Source organism: Copadichromis virginalis, linkage group LG23 (assembly GCF_057382275.1).
Source record: "Copadichromis virginalis isolate Kocher_CV1m ecotype Utaka linkage group LG23, C_Virginalis_male_GT1.1, whole genome shotgun sequence".
NCBI lineage: Eukaryota > Metazoa > Chordata > Actinopteri > Cichliformes > Cichlidae > Copadichromis > Copadichromis virginalis.
Window position 1 is genome coordinate 12,358,414 of NC_140639.1, and position 27,517 is coordinate 12,385,930.

General features: G+C 42.2%; 1 protein-coding gene and 1 long non-coding RNA gene across 2 annotated transcripts in view; one reads left to right on the forward strand and one right to left on the reverse strand.

The window, feature by feature from the left end:
- unc13a (unc-13 homolog A (C. elegans)) overlaps window positions 1-27,517 on the reverse strand; it is a 45,031-nt gene extending 17,514 nt beyond the window's left edge. The window contains exons 1-25 of the mRNA XM_085448175.1: window positions 27,188-27,517; window positions 21,337-21,366; window positions 21,145-21,244; window positions 19,301-19,418; window positions 18,945-19,068; window positions 18,524-18,594; window positions 18,364-18,418; window positions 17,566-17,595; window positions 15,790-15,985; window positions 14,491-14,610; window positions 12,263-13,078; window positions 11,656-11,749; window positions 10,710-10,756; window positions 10,463-10,541; window positions 7,365-7,439; window positions 7,046-7,265; window positions 5,788-6,015; window positions 5,132-5,273; window positions 4,484-4,653; window positions 4,237-4,352; window positions 2,102-2,265; window positions 1,822-1,975; window positions 1,562-1,630; window positions 1,162-1,251; window positions 632-766 (exon numbers count right to left, since the gene is read on the reverse strand). Of these exons, the coding sequence (XP_085304301.1) occupies window positions 632-766; window positions 1,162-1,251; window positions 1,562-1,630; window positions 1,822-1,975; window positions 2,102-2,265; window positions 4,237-4,352; window positions 4,484-4,653; window positions 5,132-5,273; window positions 5,788-6,015; window positions 7,046-7,265; window positions 7,365-7,439; window positions 10,463-10,541; window positions 10,710-10,756; window positions 11,656-11,749; window positions 12,263-13,078; window positions 14,491-14,610; window positions 15,790-15,985; window positions 17,566-17,595; window positions 18,364-18,418; window positions 18,524-18,594; window positions 18,945-19,068; window positions 19,301-19,418; window positions 21,145-21,244; window positions 21,337-21,366; window positions 27,188-27,209 (3,465 nt within the window). The 5' untranslated portion in view covers window positions 27,210-27,517. The remainder of the gene's footprint in view (window positions 1-631; window positions 767-1,161; window positions 1,252-1,561; window positions 1,631-1,821; window positions 1,976-2,101; window positions 2,266-4,236; window positions 4,353-4,483; window positions 4,654-5,131; window positions 5,274-5,787; window positions 6,016-7,045; window positions 7,266-7,364; window positions 7,440-10,462; window positions 10,542-10,709; window positions 10,757-11,655; window positions 11,750-12,262; window positions 13,079-14,490; window positions 14,611-15,789; window positions 15,986-17,565; window positions 17,596-18,363; window positions 18,419-18,523; window positions 18,595-18,944; window positions 19,069-19,300; window positions 19,419-21,144; window positions 21,245-21,336; window positions 21,367-27,187) is intronic.
- On the forward strand, window positions 4,629-8,561 carry LOC146680407 (uncharacterized). The gene is made up of 3 exons (XR_014917908.1): window positions 4,629-4,692; window positions 5,153-5,302; window positions 7,383-8,561. It is a non-coding gene; the product is annotated as an uncharacterized LOC146680407 (long non-coding RNA).

Here is a 27,517-nt window from a genome sequence, read left to right on the forward strand (position 1 = left end):
GGCGCTGAGATTGTGGTTGGGCTGTCATTATTCCCGGCATTTTGCTTAAGGGAAACTGAACCGGACAGAAGTTAAATGTAAGCAAAACGATCATCAGTCACTGGAAATCTACAGCAAAAATTCCAAAGGAAACCTCAATGCCTTTTGCCACTGAATGAAATATACCAAGTTTATGTGTTTTGCTTGGTAACGACCAGAAGCTCAGAACGATATCAACTAAAAACAGATCTAGTTTGTCCAAAACCAAACATGAACCAAGGAAAAAATGGACTAAACAAATAAACTAAATAAACAAATCATAATTCAGCACTTTTTTTTCTATAATTTGCCGTAAGCAAATTATAGAAGACTGTTGATGTACCTTTAAGTAAATAAAAAATGAACAAATGCAGATACCATCACCATCACACCTGAACATCTGCACTTTTCTAACTGTTTGATTCTGTATGTTCTGAAGTCCAGTACATGTACGCATGCATGGTGTGCTAACAAGGCTTTACTTTTTTGTACTTTATTATGTTTATGCCAAAAAATATCAATTCAAAGTTGATTTTTTTGACAAAGATGGAAAAAGAAAAACATTCACTGACACACACACGCAGACATTCAGCCCATCACTGCTGCTTCTTACCGGGTCTGCCTGATACTCGCGACTGTAGAGCTCATGGCAGTTATTAAAGATGTATTCATAGGTGGAGTTGAGACAGGCTTTGACACAGTCCTTCACTACCTGACTGGCTCTGGGTGGCGACTGGAGCTCTTGGACCTAAACGCAGGCACAAAAATCAGACATGCAGTGACTGGATCATTCATTTGAGCTCACATTTGAAATGATGAATTTATTACAGCTGCAGAATATAGTTAAAGTTTGGCAACAGTGCTCTCCCAAATATGCAACATAGAAGACTGGAGTAGTGAAAATAAAAATCTCCCTGGAGCCTTCATGTGGGAGGTGGGAGAGTTGAAAGATCAGGCAGTGATGCAGGGCAGCAGCACTGACACGTCAGGGGGAAAAATGGGATATTCTGCAGCTTAAATAGACAATGTGAAGAAAGCAGAGTTGGTTTGCAGAATTCTCTCCATTTCTGCTTCTGAAGAAAACCCTTAAATCCAACTCAGCACCAAGCTTTAGGATAAAAATGGAAGAGAAAGAGACTATACCTTCATTCTGAAGAAGGTTATACTGGTGAGCAGATCCACTGTGGACTTGAGGTCCTGCAGTCTCTCAGGACTGCTGGCCGGGAAGTTGTTCTGCAATCGGGCCAAAAAAAGGAAAGAAATCAGAAACGGCGAGCCACAGTACATGAATTCACATCTGTGCTTGTCCAGTTTTTTGCATCTGTGGGCACGATCCAGCATGGTCAATCTTCACTGGCAGCAAGCCCTGTTCTGACTGTGTGGGCGTACATGGTTTCCCCAACGTGTCTGTGCACGTTTCCGATGAACTATCAATCTAATTAACACATTTGCCTCCTCAAATTGCTTCTGATAAAGAGAGACGTGCAAGGACGCAGAGAATCATTAGTTATAAGCCAGAAGAAATTATAAAAGAGTAACTTACCCGGTACATGGACAGGTCGATCCTCAGAGAGTTATGAAGCTGATCGAGGAGCTTGACAAATCGCTCTTTCTGTGGGTAATAAAAGAAATGTGCTAATAGATTCTGTGATTAAACATAATGAAGATAAAGAGGACACGACAAAGGGAAATAACAGAGAAACTATGCCATTGCGATAGTTAGGGGAAAATTAGTATATAAAACTATTTAATTAATAAAAGTATGACATCTAACTTTATCGATCCAGCTAAATGTTGACTCACCCCAAAATTAGAAGCAGCAAAGCGGTCAGAGGCAGAGACATTGTTGGTTGCCTGGGTGGTGTGGGCGTAGTAGGCATTGATGTTTGCCAGCAGGGTACTCATCACTGCAGGCACACCTGGGCACATGTACTTAGATGACAAGCAGGCAAAATGGCTGGAAATGAGAGGAGGACAGGCAAATGTTAGATTTTTATCTAAACAATCTACGATGCGCCTGAACACATGGGTCTTTCTTATTAACGGTGACGTTCTGGAGTCGGGCAGTCAGCCGGGAACCTACGTCATAGCCTGGTAGATGGACTCGACTCCATAACGCATGGCAAACTCATCTACGATTTCCTGGGGAGTTTCCTCAAAGTACACTTTCCATGCATCATCCCCTTTGGCGTCAGGAATCTTCACCACACCATTATTCTGGATGTCCGTCACATAATGGAAGAGATTCTAAGGAAAAGAAAGCAGAAGGTGGCGTGAGTGAAATAAAAGAGAAAAAAGGCTTGAAAAAATTCAAACAGTTATCACTCGTTTGTAAACAGTTCAGCCATTAAGACAGAGCGCGCTATAACCTCACAAGCTGTTGTGCTGTTGGCTCTGCTGCATAAAGAGCCATAAACCCACATTATGAGGCCAACACAAGGTGCTGTCTCATCCATAAAACCTTACACCACTGTAAAATATTCTGAGTGGGTTTATGGGCACTTGAGAGGCAATAACAGTGCCCATTTGTCAGTTAAGGTCAGCTAATGTGTTGTGAGTAATGGACTGAGTAATGACTCCATACAAAGTTGGGACTGGTCTACAATCAATCAGCAGAATTTTCTGCACGAACCCAGAGCAGAAACGTGTGTGTGTGATGCCTCTATCTTTGCCTTTATCCAGAGTACTAACTCAAGTTTAATGGGTCAGTTATGAAAGTGAACATCAGTCAAGCAAATTAACTAGTTTAGCTTGGCTCATTTAAGACAGCTTCACACACACATATTCATAAACGCAGGCCGCGAAAACAACATTACACACTTATAACTAGGGCTGCCACAAACGATTATTTTGATAGTCGACTAGTCACCGATTATTTATGCAATTAGTCGACTAATCAGATCATCATCCACTGGACGTAAAACTACAGCTTATTGCACCAGCAGCATCTGCTCTTATATAACTATCATTAGCTTACAGCTTTAAGCTTTTAAGGTGCTAACTAAAAATAAAGACAAGATGATAGTTTATTCAATTTTAATGAAATTTGCAGATTGTTTTGGTAAAGTTTAATAAACTCCTTGCTATCTGAAATATAACAGGACACCGGAGTATATTCTCCAGCATCTCACACTTCTGATAATCAGCTGTCTGCTTGACGTTTATTCAGCTGTGTAAAAACTATAACTTTAATCTCAGCCAAACCGATTTACTCAGGAACAAATAAAATACTAAAAAAAAAAAAAAAAAAGCCAAACAACAACATTTTTAATTTATCTAAGTGACTCATATATATTTAACCTGAGTCGGGAAAGACGGCGGTGGGTTTGAAAACAATTTGCCGGGAGTCCGGTGTTCTCACGGCGCTAGTGACCTAGCCCCCGGCTAGCTATCGAGCTAGTGGGTAACAGACGTCTCCGAAAACGTCGGAGCGCTTTTGAAAATATGTGGTGTCCTGATAAACTGAGCCGATATTTGAGGTTTACACGGCTACATTCTCGCCTGAAAATATGTTAAACGTTTATTTTGTGACCCAGAAAGAATAATAAGAGTAATATTAAAACTAACTAGCTACCGCCATTGTTGGAAACTAAGCTGGGCCGCGCTATGAATTCTGGGACACAGCTGCTTCTTCTTCTTCGGGGTTTAACGGCAGCTGGCATCCTTGTACATGCAGTGCTGCCATCTTCTGTTTCAGTCCGTTATTACACTCTTAAATCCTGCTATTATTCCTGCGTCTTTTGCGATCTTACAAAGCTTCAAACGACACGTCGACTATTAAATCAGTCGTCGACGATTTTGATAGTCGACGTAATCGTGACTAGTCGACAAATCGTGGCAGCCCTACTTATAACAAAAGCTAATTTTGTTTGTCAAAGATTCCTGTAAACCTAGCGTAACGGTTTCAGTCAGCACATAGCAAATAAAGAGAAGCGGTTCATTTTGACTCGCATTTAAACGACTGCTGTCTCTTTACACCGCAGACACGACTATGTGCAGAAAACAGTCTTTTTCAGTGTGAACGTCATGCCTTACCTGCTAAAATTAGTTGACATTTTTAGGCAGCCCGTTATGTGAAAAAAAACGATATTTGTCTATGATGCACAAACGGCGGACGAAGGATAATCTGACAAAATGCGCCCTTCTAAAAACAAAGCGGTTGAGAAGCATTCACCCTCTTTAAATGCATGTTCACTCACAGATAAAAAGCGAGTTTACCTCGTGCAGACAGGTGTACTGAACATGATACGGAGCAACCGTTTCCTCGCCTTTGATCTCTACACTTATGTGCATGCGGATGGCCCCAGACACAGCGGATTTGTCAGTACGTTTGTCTGTGAAGAGCGCAAAACACACAGAAACACAGTCACCAGGTCTGCGTTGGAAAGAAATGATGGGTGATGAGATCCAGTATATTAAACGGGGCAGTGTACAGAGAAAAAGGAGTCGTGCCAATTCAACTGACCCAGATTATACCAGACGTCCATCTCTCCGCTCAGAGTGCGGACCTCGATGATGGTTTGACCGAGGAAGTCGTCGGACTCTCGTTTGAACTTCTGCTTCACACGAGACTTAATGTCATCATCTTCATCCCACACTCGCACCTTGATGCGGTCTGAAGAGTTGTGACATTCACTGCAAAGACCAAACCGGAGAGTGAGCCAAATATACTAGGTAAACTGGCAGTTAGACAAGAAGGGCAGATTACTAGGGTGACTCGTACGTATCATATTCTTCAAGCGTAAACAGAAATCACCAGCCTTAAAAATAGACCTTGTTTATTTAACCTCCTAGGATCTGGCATCCACATATGTGGACATCACATTTTGGGTTGTCCAGACCAAAATACTAAATTTTGCTCTACAAGAGCCTGATATTCACTTACGAGGACATTATACTGCCACTGCTCTATCGAAATTTAAAACTAATGTCTTCATATGTGGATCTCATTTTTCTCAGAACCAAAAATCAAGTAAAAAAAAAAAAAATCACAGAATTCTTTGTTTTTGCAGTTATCAGGTCCCAATCAGCCCAAACAGCAAAGAGAAATTAAAAGAGTTTGGGTCTTAGGAGGTTAATTAACAGTAACCATACAAAAAAGCCAATGACTCACAAATTAAATGTCTCCTCCCAGACGGGGTTGAGGTTGCCATAGATGGTCTTGGTCCTCTTTTTCGTCTTTCCAACCTGGACGGTTACATACGGATCACTGGAACCAGTTTTATCCTTGGCTTGTAGACCCTGGGCACACAACACTAGGAAGAAGGAAAAAAAAGCCAAGCTGGTAAGGCCAGTGGGTTTATGCAGCGGTCCCCAACCCCCGGGCCTCGGACCGGTACCGGTCCGTGAGTCGTTTGGTACCGGGCCGCGAGAGTTGAGGCTCAGGTGTGAAATGTATTGTTTTTTAATCGGTTTTCAGCGTTATTTTGTTATCATTTTTATCGTTAACTCTGTTTTCCTGGGTCTTTTCACGTGTGTTATGAATAAATCTTGTTTTTTCCGGTACCGGTACTAGTTTTATTTTGTTGTATTTATCCGTGACACCTTAAAGGTCCGTGAAAATATTGTCGGGCATAAACCGGTCCGTGGTGCAAAAAAGGTTGGGGACCGCTGGGTTTATGTATACGTGTGCGTGTGTGCGTGCGTGTGTGTGTTTGGATGGAAACAGATGCCTCTTAATTCAACTGACCTTCTGAGCTACTGCCCCACAGACGCCACCTGTGTTCACTGCATATAAACAGCAGCTTGTCTCTTTTTATAGACACAAACCTGTGATGCTGATCTTGGCCGACCATTTAGAGGTGCCATCGAGCACGCTCTGTTTGATCTGCTTCATCTGGGTGACATGTGTGGACTTGAGGACGGTGAACACTTCCTGAATGAGTTCAAAGATCTCTGGTTTGTTCCTCTCACGGATCTTCATGCGATCCTTAAGAACCATGATGATATTTTGAGTTCGGTCCTCGGCGCCGTGCTTGGAGCTCTTCTCTGCCGCTCCTGGTTGGCAAGAAAATTGAGAAGTAAAAGAATCAGATTTGTAAACAAAAACGGAAAAAGGTGCCATGTGAGATGAGAAGTGAGCTCACGCTTACTGATCCTGAAATCATGGTGGATAAATTTCTACAATTTTTCAGATGATTTCAAACGAATATCATAACACTATAATAACAACTTTGGTGTATTTCATGAAATATAAGAGGATGCTTTTGCAGGGCTATAAAATGCTGAGTGAAAAAGATGGAAAGAGAGCGAGGCGGATCACAAGAAAAGACAAATGGTTTGTAATATCCTCTCATGAAAACAACGAAAATAGGAATGTAGGAGTAAGAAGAGAAGGAGGAGGGAGGAAGGCTCTGTGCTTGGAACTGACAAATAGACAGGAGAGGAAATAAATGGACTACATTGTTTTCTATTATTAATAAATATAAATAAAAAGAACTGACACCGCAAAAAGTCTAAAACGGAAACTCAGCAAAAGGGTATTTTCTGCGATCCTTTCTCACTCTCATGTCTGTAATCATTAAAACCACATTCACACACTTCATATATCACTGACAGATGCATTTATGACAATATGGGCAATTAGTTAAGACGCTTCAGAGCCAAGGAATCAAACAGTGGCCCTCCCAGACAGTGGATTACCCACTCTACCTCTTCTAAATTTAGCTGAATATCTAACTGATCTGAGCCTTTCTGTTCACTGATAGCTGAAGTTGGCATCGGGTCTCTGATGGAAGGCCAGTGAAAAAAAGATAACCTGCCAGTATTAAAAAACTTAAAAATATAATGTTTTTAAAAAAAGTGAAACGATTAAAAATGATAATTTATAAAAGCCAGCCGGAGATACTGGTTGTATTTATCTGAATTTACACCGTCTTTTTGCGCCAGCAGTGACTGGGAGTGTTTACCCGCTGCACATATGAGCTGCTAAATTTAGATTTCATTGTCACGTTTGTAAACTAGTCACTTCACTTCATTAATGCTTTGGGGGCTGAAATGGAGTGATGCCTCCCGGCGTTCATCTTACTTTGCAGACAGTCGGCGTTGAGTAGATCCTGGCACTTCTCGTGGCATTTCACCCCACACTCAGTACAGCGCATGCCCTGGCGAGCAATACCCCAGAGGAGTCCCTCACATTCATAGCAGTACGTGGGTGTGGTGGCTGTCCACACCTCAAAGTTGTGTGGGGTGGTGCAGGAAATAGGATATATGAGGGCCTGGAGGGTCTTCTTATAGACATGACTCTTCTACAAGGTTGTAAGAAAGATAAGCCCAAGGTCAGCAGAGTTAAAGCTTATGAGCAGTATTTGAAATAATTTAATTAAAGAATATAAATGTGGACTGACCAGTTCTTCATTATGTAGGGTACTTGATGTCAGGGCTGAGGTGATGCCCGCCTTCCTGGAGTTCTGGACCAAGGACTGTGTGATGGAAGAAGGGTGGTCAGTATAATATCTTCTTTAATCGTGATAAATCTCAGAGTAGGAGATTACAGCTGCATATTTTTGTTTGGAGTGACCACTTTGGTCGGTACCAGAAAACGAGTATATCTTCATAACCAACTGCAGATATTTCATAAACAAAAGGTGCGTTACTCACCATAGCCTGTAGCAGTGAAGTGAAGTTGGGAGAAAAAAGGTAGAAATGTATTAGAAAAAGGCAACAGAGGAGAAAGAGGTTTACACAGAGAATTAAAATTGCAAGAATGGCTGAGAAATGGATGCACTTTTTATGCATATGTGGTAGTTTTGTGAAAAAGCAACAATGAAGCGATTAGGGAATCAAGGGAGACTGGGATTTTTCAGAAAATCTCTGCTGCATTTCCACCTGAATATTAGATTTCTGAATGAAATACTAGTTGCTGCTCATTCAGGCAGTGTTCCACTCTGATAAATCAATAGCAGACAGTCTGACAAGTTGTTTGTGTGTGTGCGTGTGTGTGTGCGTGTGTGTGTGTAAATGAGAGTGATGAAAGAGGTGCACCTGCCTGTCAGTGCATGGTGGGTGTTTATGAGCGTGGCACTCAGCTTTGACTGGCAGCTGATTTAAGAGTCGGCATTATTTCAGCTCCCAGTGCACAATGTGATTTGGCATCAAAGCAACAATTTGACATATCATATGCTAAATATGCTTATTGGCTTTCCTGCTGTGAGTTAGATGAGAAGACGTAACCACTCTTGTGCTGTGAAAACAAAAGCTATAGACAGCAGCTAGCATGGATCTGTCAAGAGATGACAAACCAGCATATCTACAGCTATCAATAGCATGCTATGCTTAGGATGTCAAACCAAAGTGTGAAACCACCAGTTGAAACTCCTAACAGGGTTAGTCAGGCCTTAACTTTTAGTCTTTATGACAAGCAAAGTTAAGCTGGCTTATTTAAGAACAGCAGGATCAGTTTTTCAGACACATTTCAACGTTGCTTTATGATGCTTTTATTTGGTAATATGGTATTAAGTTGTAACTATAGCGGTGCATGTATCATGTGCATTATGTAACTTATTTTGTTTATTGATGCTGAATCGCTTAAACTGATCCCAATGTCTCTGACCATGCTTATGATTGCTAACAGATTACTGCGGTCACCTGCTTACTTTTAACGTGAAAGTTGTGCCTTTTGAAATGTGACTGCAGCACTGAGGCAGAAATTTTAACCATTTTCCTCCAGTGCCAGGAAGCAACCTCCAGCAAACACTTGGTTACACGTGGTTACCAGATAGCAGTGTTGGGGAGTGTACCGGCGTTACGTATTTAAAATACAAAATACGAGTAACTGTATTCTGTTACTGTTACCATTTAAAAAGATGGTATTCAGAATACAGTTACTTTGTTGAAATAAAGGGATTACACGGCGGTCTTTTCCTGTTTCATATGTTAGGCCGGTGTCCTGCAGGTTTTAGATCTCACCCTGGATCACCACACCTGAATCAAATGATTAGTTCGTTACCAGGCCTCTGGAGAAAATCAAGACATGTTGAGGAGCTAATTTAGCCATTTAAATCAGCTGTGTTGGATCAAGGACACATCTAAAACCTGCAGGACACTGGCTCTCGAGGACTAACGTTCCCTACCCCTGTGTTAGGCTGTCCCCTCTCTATTTTTGGTAATTCCACGCCGGCGAAAACTCCAACAAAACACGCATTAAGAGGCTCTAATTCCTGGGTCTCAATCTCGCGGCCCATTTCACCTCTACTTGCGGCCCACATAATGATGTGACGAAATATTTTTAAAAATTATTGTTCAAAAAATGATTTAATATGAAGGCAACAGGTAGAGTGTTACAGGCATAGCCCTAACGAATGTAGCCTCATGGGCAGCGTAGCCCAGTTGTAAGTAAGCTATTAAGACTCGACTCTACACTGTGTTCGTGTTTTTAGCAAAGTTGACCCAGACAACAAAGTAAAGCTTGTTTTCGGCTATGAGCCCGACACGAACCCGGCGTATTAGCCAGAGGAACCTTTACTACGGTTCGGAGCTGCGGACCTGTTTTATATACGCGCGGAATAGTTTTCTATATGAGATCGCTGCAAAAAGTGCAGCTTTACCTAATATCCACCTTACTGTTACTCATTTTATATTAAGATTTAAAAATCTAGTTGGCATTGCTATGGCGAGTAACCTTCAGTAAAAGTAATAAATCACAGAGCAATAGTCATTCATGTAGTTGTAAAAAGCATGATAATATATCAAGTAATCCAAAGTATTCCATTACATTATTCTCATTGAGTAACGTAATGGAATATGTTACAAAATACATTTTGGGGAATGTATTCTGTAACCTGTAGTGGATTTAAAAGTAACCTTCCCAACACTGCCAGATAGTCACCGATTGGTCTTTACCTCTGTGTGAATTAGGATTAAGCGAGTGATAATAATTAAATGATAAAAAACCCCAAACTGTGACAACCAATGTGCTCTCAAAACCTGAATACGCTTGTGGTTTTCTTTTATTCGCACATTCCTTAGAATGACACGGAGATACAGAGTGCGTCTGTCTACATTCTAAGAAAAGTGACAATAGAAGTCTGCAAAAGATGTGTTGGTAATGAGATAGTGTCAAAAAGGCATAGGGATCATGGCATGGTGGGGTAATAAAGGTCTGTTATATGACAGCATGTAGCAGACATCAGCGTCAGTCAGAGAAAACCTCTGGCCTCTGCCGCTGGCCTCTCTGCCTTGCTTCATGCCCTGTCAGACTTTAACAGCAGGGCAATGCATTTTCTTTAACAGCATGGATGCAGTGGAGTAAAGGACAGAGAACAACAGGAGTAAAAATAGTAGAATATTAGAAAAGATCGTGAAAATAAACATAGTAGAGAATCAGACAGAAAACAGGAGTAACATTTAAGGATGAGAGCACGGACTGCTGAGCCAAGTGAGATGGATCTGGGAAATGTGAGACACTTAGTCACGGGAACATAAAGAGATTAGTGCAGAAACTCACCAGATCGCTGACCAGAGGCATTGCTTTTCTCTTCCTGAGGTCTGGCATGCTGTCAATACTATACAGAGCACCACCCATCCTGGAGAGAAAACATACTTTAAACATCGGCTATATTTTCAGCTAACAGCTAGAACCTTCACTGTGAATAAGTTACAAAATAAATGCACTGAGACACTGGTCTTTCTTTTTGGTCGATAAGTTATAGATTTTCAATAGCTGCAGTGGTGTCAGCCTCATGGTTACTTACCCTGCTGACAAAAGCAGAGAGGCAATGCCAACACTTTCTCCTCGGGCCTGTGGAGAAAGAGAAGGAAAAGATGAGATGGAAAAACCGGGAAAAGGCAGCCTTCCAGAAAACTACAACGCTGTAGTTCCAATTGTAGTTTGTAGTTCGCTCAATGACTGCAGGTGTTCTCAAAGTCATGATTTACAACAGAGTGAAAAAAACTACACTGTGTGTATTTCTTAGTGAGTGTGGGGATTATTGACATCAGCAGTGAGTTCTGTGTTTGTGGAAGAAGATTACAGCGGGATGGCTATCCGTGTAATCATTTCTCTAATTCTATCTGCTCCATTATTGAAAGACATGTTCTTTGTCCGCTTGGCTCTTCAAACAATGACATGCGGCACTGATACTAACGTCACACTATACACAGAAATAGCCCTGATTGATACAAACACCAGGCTTTGGAAAGGACGCTTAACAGACTTGCAACAGCTTCCTATGTGCGTCTTGCGCTCATCATAAATATCTGTGAGCCATACAGATACATACGATACAAATTAGATTTATTAACACACTACAGGGCACACCCACCTGAGAGCCAGCTCCTGCCATGGGTAATCAGAATGGACTACATGCATTCGCTACGAGGATGGCAAACAACTGAAAAGAAAATAATGAAATGGCAAAAACAATACAGGGGGTAAACAGAAACTATCAAACACAAGACAATATAATCCACAGCTGCGACCAAAAACTGGGAAAAATGACAGACTAGTCAACGAAAGCTGGAAAAATACAGAGTAAGAACAGGACATGCAGGGATTGATGCAACAAGGCAATCAGCAGAGCAGCAACAGAACCGACTCTAAGATCCGTTCCTGCCAATGAAGGGATTCACCTGACAGTGACTGGAAGCAAGAGGACCATACAAATAAACTGAACACACACAGACACATCCTGGCAGTACCTCTTGTAGTTGTAGTCGTACTCTGCTGAAAAGTCGAAGCCAGTTGGCTTTAGCTCTGGCAGGACCGGGCTCCATGATTTCCCTTTTTGGGAAGCTGAAATATGGTTTGAGAAAGAAGTCAGCTCACAATTGCCGCACGCTAAGTCAGTGAAATGAAGAGGTGAGCAACATCTGTTAACCACAAGCATGTTGATTGGTATATAGGCTTTAATACAAAATTATTATTATTATTATTTTGTCTGAAATAATAAAAAAGTGTGTCTGTCTAAAAATACGCTTTTCCTGGTATGTGAATACATTATTTTAAGTGATTTTATCTCCATACAGTAAGTGGTTGGTTAGTGTTAACTTTAAAATTAATTATTTTGTGCAGGTGTTGTTTAGGCTAATACTTGCTGGTAGGTAATTTTAGTGAAATTGGATGTAAAGGGAAGTGTCTTTGGAGCTGAGACCACACATACTGAGTTGGTGTCAGTAAAGAGTAGTGACCCGTCCTTGTCCCTTTACTGGTGTTTTCATGTGTAGGTCATAGCAACTTGAAGTACATCTATACATAACTACATAAGTAATTTTGAAATTTTCCCTTTATAACAATATGCAACTTCACCTTGCAACAGGAGGCTCCTCTTTCTTCTGTTCAAGAGCCAGAGGGACACTCTCTGTTGCCGGAGGAAGCTCGGGGGGCTGAGGTTCCTCCTTTGGCACTTCAGATTTGGGCTCAGGCTCCAGAGGCTTGCTGTCTGGAGCTGGAACCTGTGATGTAGTTGTGGGGGTGGGTGTAGTTGTAGTTGTGCCAAAGAGATCCTGCTGTGTGGGTGCAAAGGGAGGCTTGGTGGAATCTGCAAGAGAAGGGGCCATTGTGCTGTCCTGTGAGACCGGAGGTAGGCCAGCAGCCGTGCTGGGAGACTGAGGCCGATCCTGGGCAAGTCGCTGCTGATGCAGCGACGTCTGCTTCTCCAACGGCGGCCTGGTGGAGGAGAGACCATCAGAAGGGGGCATCAAGGTGGGGGCAGTGCTTGTGGGTGTGGGGGTATAGGGAGGCTCCTGGTCTTCACTCAGTGTGCCATCCAGTGGATACATTTCTTCATCTTCCTTATATGACATCTCCTCCTCCTCATAGTTGTAATCTCCCTCCTCCCCATACATGTCTCCCTCTTCTTCGTCATACAGAGCCCCCTCCTCCCCTCCATCTTTGAGGTAGCCTCCCTCATCGCTGTAGATGCCTTGGTGATCCTCACCATCCCAACCTGGGGAATCTTCCTTGCCGTAGCTGACCGAAGAGTGGCAGGAATGATAGGAGTCGTTCTCATCGTAGAATTCCGAACCTCTCAAGCTTTCACCGTCCTCGGGAACGAACTCCTCGCTGAGCTGCGAGCTGCCTCGACTCAGCTCTCCCGACGAAGCGTAACGACTGTCTGTGGGACTGAAGGCAGGGGAAACGAAAACACGTGTTAGATAAGCCTTTGGTTATTAAGTAAACTATATCTATTTCCACGTTTGGGTGTCACAGAGATACTAAAGGAGCTTGTGTTGGGACCGGAAAGGGAGAGAGCTAACCACCAGGAGAAGAGGAGTGACTTTAAATCACACCCAGAATGGGCTTTGGACTAGTGATGCAACTGCAAGGGGACTCATCTGTTTAGTAACAGGAATGCTTACTATGATTGTTAGTTCAAACACAAATTTGTACAGAATCACACGCATACAAAAGCACACTAGATTGCAGAAACACAACGATGCATTTTTCATAAAGTAAACGTTTAAATTATTTAATTTAAAACAAAAGAAGTTAACCTGACGAGGTTGAGGATAATTTAGCAGACTGGTGGAAAAAAGCAGATAAATTCACAATGATAAATGAAGCCATTAGACTGAATCAGCGAGAGATATGAGACACATAGAAAGATTATTTCCTTAAACACACTCTGACAGACGCACACAAACACCGGCTTTGTTGTTTTCGGCTCTATTGATTACAGTCCTGCTGGTTTAATAATGCATAGTGCACGAACAGTAAAGGACACAAAAGTATGGCTGAATGGACAAATAAATACTCAATCACACCAACCCCCAGTTTTCCTATTCATAACCTATCCTGCAATCTCTCTCTCTCTTCCGTCTCAAAGACTAACACAGACAATGACAAATGCTTGCATAATTTGTGAGTCTAAACACATGTCTGCCCTCTTTCTTCACAAAGAATGTAAAACAAAACATGATGAAATGAAGATGAAAAAGAACGCAATCTGTCTCGGCCTCTCTGCTCGGCCACATTATTGGGCTGACGGGCTCCTGCTGTCTCACAAGTGGAAATTAAATGTGTATAATTACCAAGTATGGGACACCCACAATAAGACAGGGCCCTTCTTAAAGTCTCACATACAGAGTGAAGCTGTAATAACAAGCTGTCATGAAAACAGATGGGCACGCTCACACAGACTCACACGGGCAGTTCTACAAACTCCAACCGACAATTAACCTCTCTGTCTCCGACTGTTACGAAACACCACACACACGCATCCCACCGATCGCTCACCCACACATGTAAAGACGACACAGCACAGAACTTCTAAAGATTGAGGGGACAAGCGTGATCGTTTGTGATTCTTCACAGGAACACAGTAAGGATAGATGCAGGTTCGGTAGTTTCCTCTAAAATATACAGAATATACATATACAAAGATAGGGTAAGAGCGCATGCATGCAAGCACAGCGAGCGAGGAGGACGGGACAAGTCCACCACTGACGTCACAGCGAGACGGAGTCACAGGCTGGAGCAGAAGGAAGAAGAAGAGGAAGAGGAGGAGAAGTTAGAGACGAGGTACAGAGACCCACCTATCGGACAGCGAGTGCCTACTGTCTAGAGAATACTGACGACTGGTGCGCCGGCTCGACCCTGAGCCTGAGTCGATATCACTGCGCCCGTTGGTGGCCGAGTCTAAACTATCATAGCGTCTGGTAAGAGGAGCAGGGGAGGAGGTGGGGAGGAGGGGAGAGGTGGGAGAGGAGCATCAGTAGAGCTCAGTGCAAATATTGGAAAGACAGCTATAACTCAAACTGAGCCTCTGTGCCGCCTGCTTAACGACAACTTCACAAAGTTGTCTTAAAACATCAGTCAGGCGTCCACATGAACATGAAAATATCACTTGCTGTTATTCTTCCCGCCAGCGTTTAATGATCCACAGCAGTCCTGGCTCAATCTTAATTTGGAGTTAATATGAGGCTGAGGTTATTTCAACCAAATGCAGATATTCCCGTCATTTCAGTGGGAAATTTCATCTTCTAGGGAATTTTGCACTAATAAGCGAATATCTTTTGAACACGGCCTCTTTGCTCGTCTAAATCAGATTACCGAAAACTCATATTAACTTCAGATGAATACATTTGCACGGGACAAGGAATATGGATTTCACTCATCATTTACACTGGAAGTGGATGGGGAAGGGCTCTCTTTACAGAGAGTATAAAAAGGAGAAACAATAACAGCAAGTACAACCTGCTGAAAATATGAACCTGTCCATTAAGCTTCTGCACAAAGACGTCTCACTGACGCTGAGATTTATTATATCCATCTCAGCCTTGACAAAGCAAATGGTCAAACTTTCAATTTAAGCTTTTCTGAGAAATGCATGAGTTTAGAGCCTCTCCTCCTTTCATATATACATGTCTAAAGTGACGACCATTATGTTCAGAAATCACAAGGGGTTTCTGATGCTCACACACTCGACGTGCACACACAGATGCAAGCACGCGCACACGCATTCGCACGTGAAAGATAACCACAAAGGCCCGCTTCATACAAAACCTGTATACAAGAACTCTGCACCCCAGCATGCTTGTATACACTGAGGCCAGGGTTATTCTCTAGAGAAGGAGAGCACAGTGGGACATGTTACTATGTACAACACAGTGCAACAAAACAAGGCCGCAGGGGCTCACTTGTCTCATGGCTATGAGCTAGACGGGGAGGAGTGCTCCGTTTACGAGCAGCGTGATGTTAAATTCACAACGTTAAAACATTTAGATCTTCTGTGTGACCAAAAACTCCTCTCTCTATGTTGCATTTAAACTTTATGGTGCACATAGGCAAAATAAAACCCTGTTCTTCAGTCTCAGTAGTAGTACGCCTGTTACCTCATAGCTCTGTGATCATAGTCCAGCTCATTGATGTCGTCAGTGTAGGAGTGTCTGTGGTGCTGGTTCCTCATGGGATACTGGTGCATGGAAGCATTGGGCTGGGAGGTGGTGTAGTAAGGAGGTGGGATGCTGTTACTGGTCTCACTGCGGTAGTCGCTGTCCCTGTCATCCACTGCGCTGTCTGGGTCCTCGTCTGTTCACCAAAACAGCGGGAGACAGAACGAAGTGAGGTTGGCGAGACAAAAAGATGACGACCATTGAGTACATTGAGTGTGTAATGAAAGAGCTGGGGCGTAGAGAAGGGGGGTGGTCTTGTTTCTTTTCAGATAGTTGAAGTCTCTGCTCAGAATCCAGTTTTTTTCCTTCTCATTCAATCCTAAATGAGAGCCTAAAAATCAGGGGGGAAACATCTGTAGGCCTGTGACTATGTAATTCCCCTATAATTAAATGGAATTTTAATCTATTTTAATTTAAATTACAATGTAACTGTATTGACCTACAAATACTTAAAGATTGTTAGGCTAGAATAAAAGAATAACAAGACACGTTTTTACAGGAAACAGAGAAAACTGTTTTTTACGGTGGCCCTGAGAGGTCAAACGGACTGCAACTTAAGAAAACACCAGCAATAAGAAAAACGCTGCAAAAGCACACAAAACACAATGGAAATAGGAAAATCGACAACAGAAATAGGAAAAAACAAAACAGAAATAGGAAAAGCGAAAACATAAATAGGAAAAAACAGATTTTTAAAAGCACAAGAGAAGTGTGTCTGGGGAGACAATAAACGGACGGACCAGTTGCAGGAACCCAAAACATGGTAGTTTTATCATGATTCATATAATACTGATGACGGATTTTTAGGCTAATAGTTAGGCTAGCACACTTACCTCTCATCTTTTCGTTCCTCACAAAACCAATAGATCCTCCATTTCTTTTAATTGTCTCCCAGCGCAATTCTTAGCATGTTTTGGTTCCTACAACTGGTCCGTCGGGTTATTGTCTCCCCAGAAACACTTCCCTTGTGCTTTTGGAAATCTGTTTTTTCCTATTTTTGTTTTTGTTTTTCCTATTTATGTTTTCTTTTTTCCTATTTACATTGTCGTTTTTCTATTTCCATTGTGTTTGGGCGCTTTTGCTGCGTCTTTCTTATTGCTGGTGTTTTCTTAAGTTGCCGTCCGTTTGGCCTCTCAGGGCCACCGTAGTTTTGGATCTTGATTTGTAGATTCTGTATAATTATTTTTAAATTGTGAAACTTTCCCCCCACGCAGTCTTTTATTAAATGATTCATCCTATCCACAGTATGTCTTCATGAAAGACTGACCTGCTGCTAATAAACCCATACAGCTGTGAGATGTTTGATCAGGTCGACCAGCGGGTTGAAACGATTTGCAAAAGATTCCGATTTTGTGGAAACAGAGTTTTAGACAGTTCAGTGCCTGAGATGCAAGTGGGAGTTATTCGGTTATGTGCTTCCTGTCTCATAATGAATCACTCGAAAATAACTCATCTTTATCTCATCAAATATGTATGCATCCTGAGTTTGGCTAGAGCTGCATTCAATTTCATTTTAACAGTTTGAGGTATTATTGCAAAAGCAAGGGTATGAGGTGAGAGGAAGTTCAGGGAGGATGTGTGGAGAAGAAATACTTTTTTGGCAGTTAATGGTCTCTGAGGAATACTATGCAAGGAGATCATTACATTAAGTGAGACATGGACAATAAATACAGAATTACTCCAAGTTGTTAGCAGAACTGCATGAAAGAAACTTACTTTGTTGATCTCCCCACAGACTCCAATTACCTGCGAAGAGATAAAGGAGTCGGAAAAACCAAATTAGGTTTGGGCCACAAATTAAACACACAAGCAGTCAACAAAACCAGGGTAAACAAACGAGGAGGATCGTTAGCCCTCAGAAATAATTGTTTTATGATGTAAATATGTGTGGAGAGAGTTTATAAGTGGCTGTCTATGTGTGTGTGTGTGTGTGTGTGTGTGTGTGTGTGTGTGTGTGTGTGTGTGTGTGTGTGTGTGTGTGTGTGTGTGTGTGTGTGTGTGTGTTTGAGCAGAGAAAAACACAAGGTCTTTAGAAAAAGCTGTTTTTAAGGCAGCTGGCCTCGATGCAGTTAGGTAACACACACATCTTCTTTGCACAAACACAAGCACCGTGATGCAAACCAAACCCCTCTCTCCACAGGTCCATAGTATCCACACAGTTATGCACCTGCTCCCAGTGTCACCACTGCCAGACAGGCGGACAGGCGTGGGAGTGTGTCTGACACCCCCCGTATGTCATCTCACATTCATCACGGATCTATCACCTGTAAGTCATTCTAGTGTTCAGGCAGGCATGCATTTGTGATTAATCTCATCGGCTCTCCTTCCTCTCGCCAGCTAACCTTTCCTTCATCTATTAGCTTCATTTCAACCTCCTGTCTACGCCTCTTCTCAGTAAGCTGAGGAGCCAGAGGAGAGGGAGTGGGGAGAGGAAACACAGGAGGCATAAAAAGGGCACAGCAGGACCGGGCGCAGGAGGAGGTAAATGCAGAAGAGGAGGCTGGCGGCACTCACAGCACTGTGTGGATGGTGCATGTAGTGGTCGCTCCTGCTCTTCCTGATAGGCGTACTGAGGCAAAGAAAAGCGGCAACAACAGACGAATAAGGAAACAATACAATGCAGAAAAAGTTGTGGTAATACAGTAAAGAGTATTCAGCAGAATAAAATTCTTACATCTTGATCTCTCATGGCATTAAGTTGTTCAAGTTTCTTCGCCCAGTATCTGGCCTCTTCCTCTGGGATGTCTGCAGAAACAGAAACACTTGAGATTCTCCACTTGGCACGTGAAATATTGGGCGCTACGCTGTAAGATTTTGTGCTGATACTGTTTTGCCAAAGTTTAAAGGGAATTTTCTCAAGTTATATCAAAGAGTAGGGCTGGCATTAGAGCGCTAGTTGTATTAGTAGTAGAAGTAGTAATAAAACTGTATCAGGCAACTACTAGAAAAAGTACTAATAGGAATCATGAGACAGTCTTTAGAGTTCTAAAGTAGCAGCAGTACTAATACTAGTAACATTTAAAAAAAAAAGGAATTCAAATTAATACAAAATAAATTAAGCGTTATTATTGACACAACACTGATAAACGTCAAACCTAGTGGCAGCTCAAAGCGTGTGTCGAGCAGCAGCCTATGAAAGGTCGGGTCTTTGGTTCCACAGATCTCGTTCTCAGCCATGATCGCATTGGAGTCGAGGGTCAGCCACTGACCTGGTCCCTCCTGGAAAAGACAGAAGAACAAACATGACTGCAGCAACACTTACTGTGTGATCAATATGTATTTTGGCATCTCTGCCCTGGATCTAATTTGCTGTCTTCGTACAAATGACCAGTGCCATCAATCTTCTCATCTACGGCTTAATATGTGAGTTTGAGTATGCTAAATTCAGAAATGCTAGTAAGCATTGCCAATAAAACCAAAGGTCTGAGTCAGAAAGATGAATGTGGTGAACCTCATTGGACTGCCGTATGCTGCGCAGGGGGATCCATAAGGTGCCCACCATGGTGTCCCAGATCAGCCCCTTGTTCCACACCTCCACTGTGAGGCCCAGATCAAGGCGGTTTATTTCACTGCTCAGTAGAGATGGCGGGATAAGAAAAGGACAAGCAAACAGAAAAATGAGGAGGAATAAAAAAAAGAAGTTAAATACAGAATACTGTCATGAGCTGAGTGGAGGCTTGAGCTGTTTACACAAGACTTTTAGCAAAAATACAGTTTATTCCTCGAGGAGCTGAATTTAATCTGGTGATGGATATGCACCATGATTCAATCTGCTCAGGGAAATGAGTCATTCAGCATGAAGATGGAAAAGCACAGGTGACAGTCAGCCAGGCTCCCGACAACATATAAGTGACTGCACAGACAGAAACTATCTATATTTATGTGTGATAAACAACAGTGAACTCAAAAGCTCATATACAGCTAACATTTGTAATGCAGCACGGTGGCACGGTGGTTAGCACTGTTGCCGCACAGCAAGAAGGTCCTGAGTTCAATTCCACCATCAGGCCGGGGTCTTTCTGTGTGGAGTTTGCATGTTCTCCCCGTGTTTGCGTGGGTTCTCTCCGGGTACTCCGGCTTCCTCCCACCGTCCAAAGACATGCAGCTTGTGGGGATAGGTTAATTGATTAATCCAAATTGTCACTAGGTGTGAATGTGCGAGTGAATATGAGTGTGAATGGTTGTCTGTCCCTGTGTGTTGGCCCTGTGACAGACTGGCGACCTGTCCAGGGTGTACCCCGCCTTTCGCCCTATGACAGCTGGGATAGGCTCCAGCGCCCCCCGCGACCCTGAAAAGGATAAGCGGAAGCGAATGGATGGATGGATTTGTAATGCAACTACGTATCTGGCTTGCAGGTTATCAGCTCACTATGCATCTCCCGTTACTGAACAGTGATGCTCCTAAGGTTTAAATGAAGAAAAAACCCTAATAATGAGCGTAAAGTGCTTCCTTAGGAGATGAACACATCTTCAGGTGACTTTGCTGGATGGTGTGCTGACCCCGAAAGCTGAAAAGTAGAGGAAAGCCCTTCTTTAAAGATATTCCTTACATTTAATTTAGCACCATGACTGTAGCAGAGTTTTTCTGTTGGATTGATATTCTGGAGTTTTAAGGTGTTAATAAAGCTTGAATGGGGAGAAACTTTCACGACTAGATGTGTGAAATCTGCCGGAGCAGAGCAAACAGCAGCAGAGGTGTTATTTCATCCCATCACTCATGAGTGGAAGGGAGGCAGAATGGCAGCAAAAAACAGAAACAAAAAAAACTGCGACACAAATGTTACAGCTGACTCCCACAGCACCCTGATAACATCAATTTCACTCCTCACGTGGGTGAAACTAGACATCACACAGGTTAAAGACAGCTTCATATTAGATGTCTGAATTCTCACATGCACGTGCACCAGGTAATGTCTAGGACAGTTCAGGGCTGCAGAGAAAACGGGTTTAGTTTCACTAATTAAGAATATGTTCACATTATAAATGTCTTATGGAAATAAAACAATAGAGCTGATAGTTTAATAAGGTAATGCAGCTTTGACTCTTAAAAGGTTGTCTCAATTCCAACCGGCAGTTAAAAACATCAACGCCACAATACTGTCCTCGTTTCATGCATTCTTCTCTTTTCTTAAAGCTGAAACTCGTTTTATGACAATCTTGGTTGGAGACTTGGCTGTGCTATATTGGTAGCTGCTAAAGTAACCACATGCCGGAGAGGTGTGGAAAGTTTGCCTTATTCCAACTTCATTCCCTGGATTTTTTTTTTTTTTCATTGTCAGGACGAGAAGCACTCACAACATGAAGTCCTGCTCCCAACATGGCTGACTGCCACGGACAGCGATGGTTGTGCTCTTAACATTCTGCACCTTCAGGGTCACGTATGTGTTGAATTTCTCTGCGAAAATGAACAGATTCAAACATCGGTCTCGATGACCCCAGTGTTTTACAATCAACAGCTTCATGCAGTACATCCGTGACACAACTCACCTTGTGGTCCATCAAGCTTGCCTTTTTTCACTGTGAACAAATTGAGAAAAGAAAAAGGAAATTAGCCTGTCAGGGTTTTTTTTTTGTGTATTTTTTAAGAGATCATATTCCATCATCGGATCTCAAAGGCTTCATCCTGTGCTTGCAGTGCGAGCCTCTGCCTGTAGCTCATGTGCATCAAAGTATGGTTGCTTGGTGACTGACAGTAGTCTGGCATTTTACAGAGAAAGTGTGAGGTCTACAACTAAACTTTGCTCTTTGAGCAGATGCCAGGCTCTCAATATGAAAGACTACATCCGTTCAGCAGGAGACGTCAGGGTCTCTGAGTGACTTGTTGGATGGACAGATGGCCTGAACGATACCCGTGTGTTTTCCATCATGCCTGTCAACACAGGCTGATGGATAAAACACTGAACAGTTCTGCGGTTTATTGTACACAACAGACGAATCTCTGCTGAGGTGCCACAGCCATTTTCTCCACGCAGGGTCTACTGGAGGTACCCAAATGACTTTTAAAACCACAGTGACGTCAAAAACTTATTCATTATTCATTTAGTCTTGCACCCTGCCGATTCCCATCATCCCCATGTTCAAGAGTGAAGTATTAATATTCAGCGGACTGGTATTTAATCCCTGATGATTGCTTCATTTCACTGACGTTAGGTTTAAAGAAAAAAATACAGGCTACTTAAAATCTATCTAATGGAAATTCAGCAACATGCACGCATGAACGGATGTAAAGAAGAATTTCTTTATATTGCACAGCCTACAGCCCGACTCACTAATATAGAGGAAAGTAAATAGAAAAAAAAGGCAAAAAATACAGTTTCAAATATGATGATGACAAAGAAAGACACTGAGTCATTTACTTAGTCAGTGACAGAGAGCAGGCGCGATAATCATTGTGGAAAAATTGGCTTCTAAAAATAGCATCACCCCAGGAAACCCCTGGGATCACTCTTATCACTTAAATATTATTCAGATTCAAGAAACCAGTGCCAGAGTAGGAAGTGTCGTGAAGCATGTGTGTTCTTAGCCAACATCAAAGTAAAGTCTCCTTCCTGATATTTTAGCTGCTGACAAGGCAGTCGTGCCAAAGGGGTGAGGAAGGTTCACTGCACTGAACATGCATTCGACAAAGACGAGCTCAAATGGGTACTTTGCTTTTAAGTAGGCAGTAATTGACAGATGCACCTTCGGCTGCACCCTTGCCAGCACTCTCTCTCTCTCTCTCTCTCACATATACAGTCCTCTCCTCACCAGCCATCGGTCCTCTCTCCCTCTCTCTCAGTCAATCACTCGCCCCTACAAGCTTCCCCTGCCATGTGGTGAGTGTGCACGTGTGTTCCCTTTCTATCTCTTTCTCTTGTGCTCCATTAATCTCTCTGTGGAGCCGGATGCAGGCAGAGTGAGCTGCATCCCCAACACTAAAAATAACCACTTCAGTGTGACAGGGGTGGGGGGGGGGTGCTGGAAAGTGGAGAGGTGTGTGTGTGTGTGTGTGTGTGTGTGTGTAAGAGCTGGGGGAAGAGGGGTGGGGTGGTGGAGGGGTTACTTGCTCACAGGCATGAGACTAAACCAACACTGCTGTAGCTAGTTACTGCTGCGGTGTGGGTGAAAAATAAAGAGAGTTACATATTTTGTGCAAAACCTCCACAGAAAATGTTGAGTCGGTGCCACGGTGATTACAGGATTTCATTTTCTCTTTCTTCACTCGGGGAAATTGGACAAATACTTTTACTCGTGCCCTGGTTCAGAGGAGCTAAAGGGGCTTTTTATTTCTTTTTATTTCATCAGAGCCATTATACTGAGACCAGCAACAGCAATATCAACCTGTAGTACTGAAGAGGGAGCGCACAGAAGGAAATTACAAATATTATAATTAAAAAAGAAAAGAACACTGATTGAATGGTCATTCATTAAAAAAAACAAACAGCTTGCAAGTCTAAAATAATTGGTGATTAAAGCTCATCCCTGTTTTCTAAATAATATTCAGTCACAGTGACCTCAGTGCAACTAGAAGTTGATGGTCTATTAATAATGTTAACTAGTAAATAAGGTCTAAGTAGTCACTAATGTCTACCACAGGCTTTCAAGGTGGCTATAATTGAACCAGTACTTAAAAGCTTTTACTTGAGCCAGACGTCTTAGCCTTTAGACCTACAAAAGAGTGGCTGTAAAACAGCGGGGCGATCATGTGCAGTATAATAGGATAACTGAAGAGTTTCAATCAGTTTGCAGAATTGATCTTAGCACTGAAGAAGCACTGGTGACGGTTACGAATGACCTTCTTAGGGCCGATGGCTGATAGTGGACTAATTTTTGTGTTTCTGCTGTTAGCCCTCATTTGATACAGTTGAGTGTAAGATTTTAAGAAATGTATATGTAAATGGGGAGTCTTGGAGTTCCACAGGGTTCTGTGCTGGGACCAATTCTATTTACATTATACCTGCCTCCCTTAAGCAATGCTAACAGAAAACACAGAATACATATTCATTGCTATGCAGATGATCTTCAGCTTTATTTATCTATGAAGCCAGATGACATTAAACTACATAAAGGGGTGGTTGCTCTGCAATTTTCTTCTCCCAAACCCAAAAAACTGAGGCTGCTACATTTGGTCCTGATAGCCTTAGAAACCAGAAACCAGTATCTGTCAGTATCTGGTCAGACACAATGTTTTAGGCGGAGGTATTAGTAAGTAACAATGTGATCATCAAAAATGCTGCAGTGAGACTGATGAGTGAGGGAGAGAGTGAGAGAGGGCTTATTTCTATTTTCTTTTAGAATTGAATTTAGCAGTTTTTATAGTATCTTGAAGACTTCATAGCACAATATTATCCTTTTAGAGTGATTCACTCTCAGACTGCAGAACTTGTGGTTCCTAAAGTTTCTAAAAGTAGAATGGGAGGCTGAACCTTCAGCTTTTTTCTGTCTTCTGTGGAACCAGCTCCCAGTTTGGATTCAGCAGAGACACCCTCTCTGCTTTAAAGGTTAGAATAAAACCTTGCCTTAATGTTTAAGCTGGATCAGGTGAATTAACCAACCTGTAGTTATGCTGTTATAAGTTTAGACAGCTGCAGCACTTCATGTGATACACCGAGCACTTCTTCTCCACTGACCTCTCTTTTACTCCCCGCGCGTTTATATATGCCTGCAGCATGTCATTAAATTTGTGTCTTCTCTCCTTTAGCCCATGGTTTTTCACCTGTCTCCCTCTGTTCTCTTTTTCTTTTCTCTTCCTCCTCACACCCCCCCCACCCAGTCATGCTTTTGTCTTCCCACCGCTGCAAAGTGCTAGCGCATAGGTTGTTTGATTGCTGGGGTTTTCTCCAGAATACTATAGGGTCTTTATCTTACAGTAAACCTTACAGTATAATACCTGCAACAAGAATTAGAGTGCCATTATGCTAAATGCGTTGAGAGAGCACAACTGCCAGTCAGCCGTTTAAAGATTATATATAGCATATACAGGAAAGAGTATCTACAGCCTAAGCATTGTTATCAACAGAATGTGAATGCTTCATTGTAACTGTTGCACATACTTCAATTAATAAAAAATTTACCCTTTGCTGTCATCTTTTTTTGCTATGATTGCTCCTGATCTTTATTTACAGTACAGTAACATAGCAGTGTTTTCGAGACATTAAAAGACAAATGTAGTCAAGGTTTGTATGGTGCTAAATTATACAATAATGCTAATGAGCGCATGTGCCATGGCTCACTCATTTATAAAGCTATAATGCCTGAATTTGCATCTTGCTACATAGCGTGACAGTAAGGATGGCTGCCATCTACTTACTCAGCTTTTGTAGCACAATCCATCATTTCACAGACCAGATCTAACATCATGAGACACACACACACATCTCAGCAGGCAAACTGTGTGACTGCTGCAGTCCAGCATGACAGCCCATACTGTTCATCCCATAATTCCCTATTCTTCTCCCATCCACCATGAAAGCAAGAACATAGTATCAATATTAACCTAGCTGCAGGCCTATTACAGTGTGTTTAGAAGCTAATGAGAAAATGCCAGCAGAGACCTAAAATACCAATGGGGTTGCTATGCCAACAAAGCTTCAGGACATAAAGGGACCACCAACGAGCCTGAATCTCAATCCTGACATCTGTGCAATCAGCTCCAGCACTGGTGTCAGCAGCAAAGCAGCCTCTTTGCAAACACTAAGAGCCTGTTCTAACCTCTTGTTAAATCTCAGGAAGACGCTCGAGGAATTCCCGTTTTTCATCTTTTCTTCACCAAGCCTTAAAACACAAAACTTATCAAGCCTTTCAGAATTGGAAATGCACCAAAACTCTGGAGAGATTCTCTGCATAGCACATATTTGATCCTAAGCATTAGAAGTATTAAATAGTTATAAAAAAATATTTGTAATAACAGGAAAACTCATATCAATTCAGCGAGAAGTAAAAAGAGCAGCAGTATCCAGGAAGTGGCTCACGACAGGCAGAGATGTGCACAGTTTCAGCATGCATTCAAATAGATAGATATTAGATTACATAAACTTGTGGTTCTCCCACAGCTGTAGCTGCAATTATAATGCCATCTCTAAAGAAGCCAGTTCTTTGGATATGTTGTAAAGACGTTGTTGTAAAAAACATGAGAAAGTTTTTGTTGTTGGGAGGGAGAGCAGAAAACTTTTAAAAACTCTTAGGAAAAATGTCATTTTAAGCACAAATCTCCTCACACAAGACAAACTTTTAGTTCCTTATGTAGGGGGAAAAGGAAGTGCTCACCCCCAAATTCACTCTCCAAATTTTAGCACAAGCAGACTTGGAAAACTGGAAAGCTACGTGGGTAAATTTGTATTTACGAACAAGGGATTCACATTTCATCAGTTAAAAAATAAATAATGTATTAATAAATGAAGATCTGAAGTCCTTTCCTCATACAAAATGCCTGAAATGAAGCCCCAAACCAGCCACATGTGACTTCCTGTAAATGCTGCAAAGGTTTTACAGCAAAAGCGTGACAGCTGAGGTTTTATCGACACCTCACTGACAGCCTTTACAGCTAGACACCAGATTTCTATTTTTACAAACATCATAGACAATATTTAATAACCCTTTGGGTCTTTAAATAACAGGAAACAATTGGAAAATCTCGCAATGTTTAAGGACGGATTGGGAGAAATGGAAATTTTATAGCATTGCAATGAGTCACGTGGTTAGGGGAAATCGTAATGTAAAGAAACCCAGCAGCCTAAAGGAACACGCCTTTTTGCAGAGCTTATGTGTGGAAACTGAGAGAGGGATCCATTCGACATATTTAATCAAAATGCTATCACCTTTTATAAAATAAAGAATAAAACACTCCTCACAGGGACGAGCAGAGTGGATATCATCTTGCTTTACTATGTCTGACAGTAGCTGCCAGAAGCATACGCCTACTACATAAATCGATCCGGTTGTAGCAATGCCAGCTTTTGTAAAAAATAAATAAATAAATAAATAAAAGAAAGGAAAGAAAGAAAGAAAGAAAAAAGAAAGAAAAAGAAAATCAAAGGAAAAAAAGAGGCTGGACCGTTAGCATGGACAGCAAGAGGAGTGCAAGATTTCTGTATATATTTTAGCGAAAAAATTCAAACTAACATGCAGGTGATGGGAAATATTGCCTCATAGATTGCTATTTGCATCGAATGATCATTTAACAGCCCCAGATTTTTTCCGTAATGTTATCTGCAGGAGGTGGCTATTGTAAAAGTATCACCAGCAACCCTCCAAAAGCTGTAAAGATACTACTGGAGCTATGGAAACTGCTCACATCAGCAGGTCAAGGAAACGGACAGCAAGTCAAGCCAGCGCACAGACTGTTAGTTTTTCCTCTTACCTCCAACACACAGCAATGACATCTCTTATTTGCGCCTTTAGTACAGGATCCAGCTTCCTAACTGGCAGAGCTAATCTTTGCAGTATACAGTCCGGGGATGAATGGCTGGGCGGGAGATGGAGAAGCCTGCCGTCGCCAGCGAGCAGGACCAGAGCCCGACGGGATTCGCTACAGCTGATCAAAATGAAAGTTTTCACAGTTGCAGGGTGAACGCCAGCTCCGCCGTCCTGTCGCTCTGGTTTGAATGAGCTGACTGCTTATATCTGAGACTCTTTCACCCCTTCGCTCTCAGCTCTCCGGTCCCCAACACACAGCCATCTTGTTCAGCTT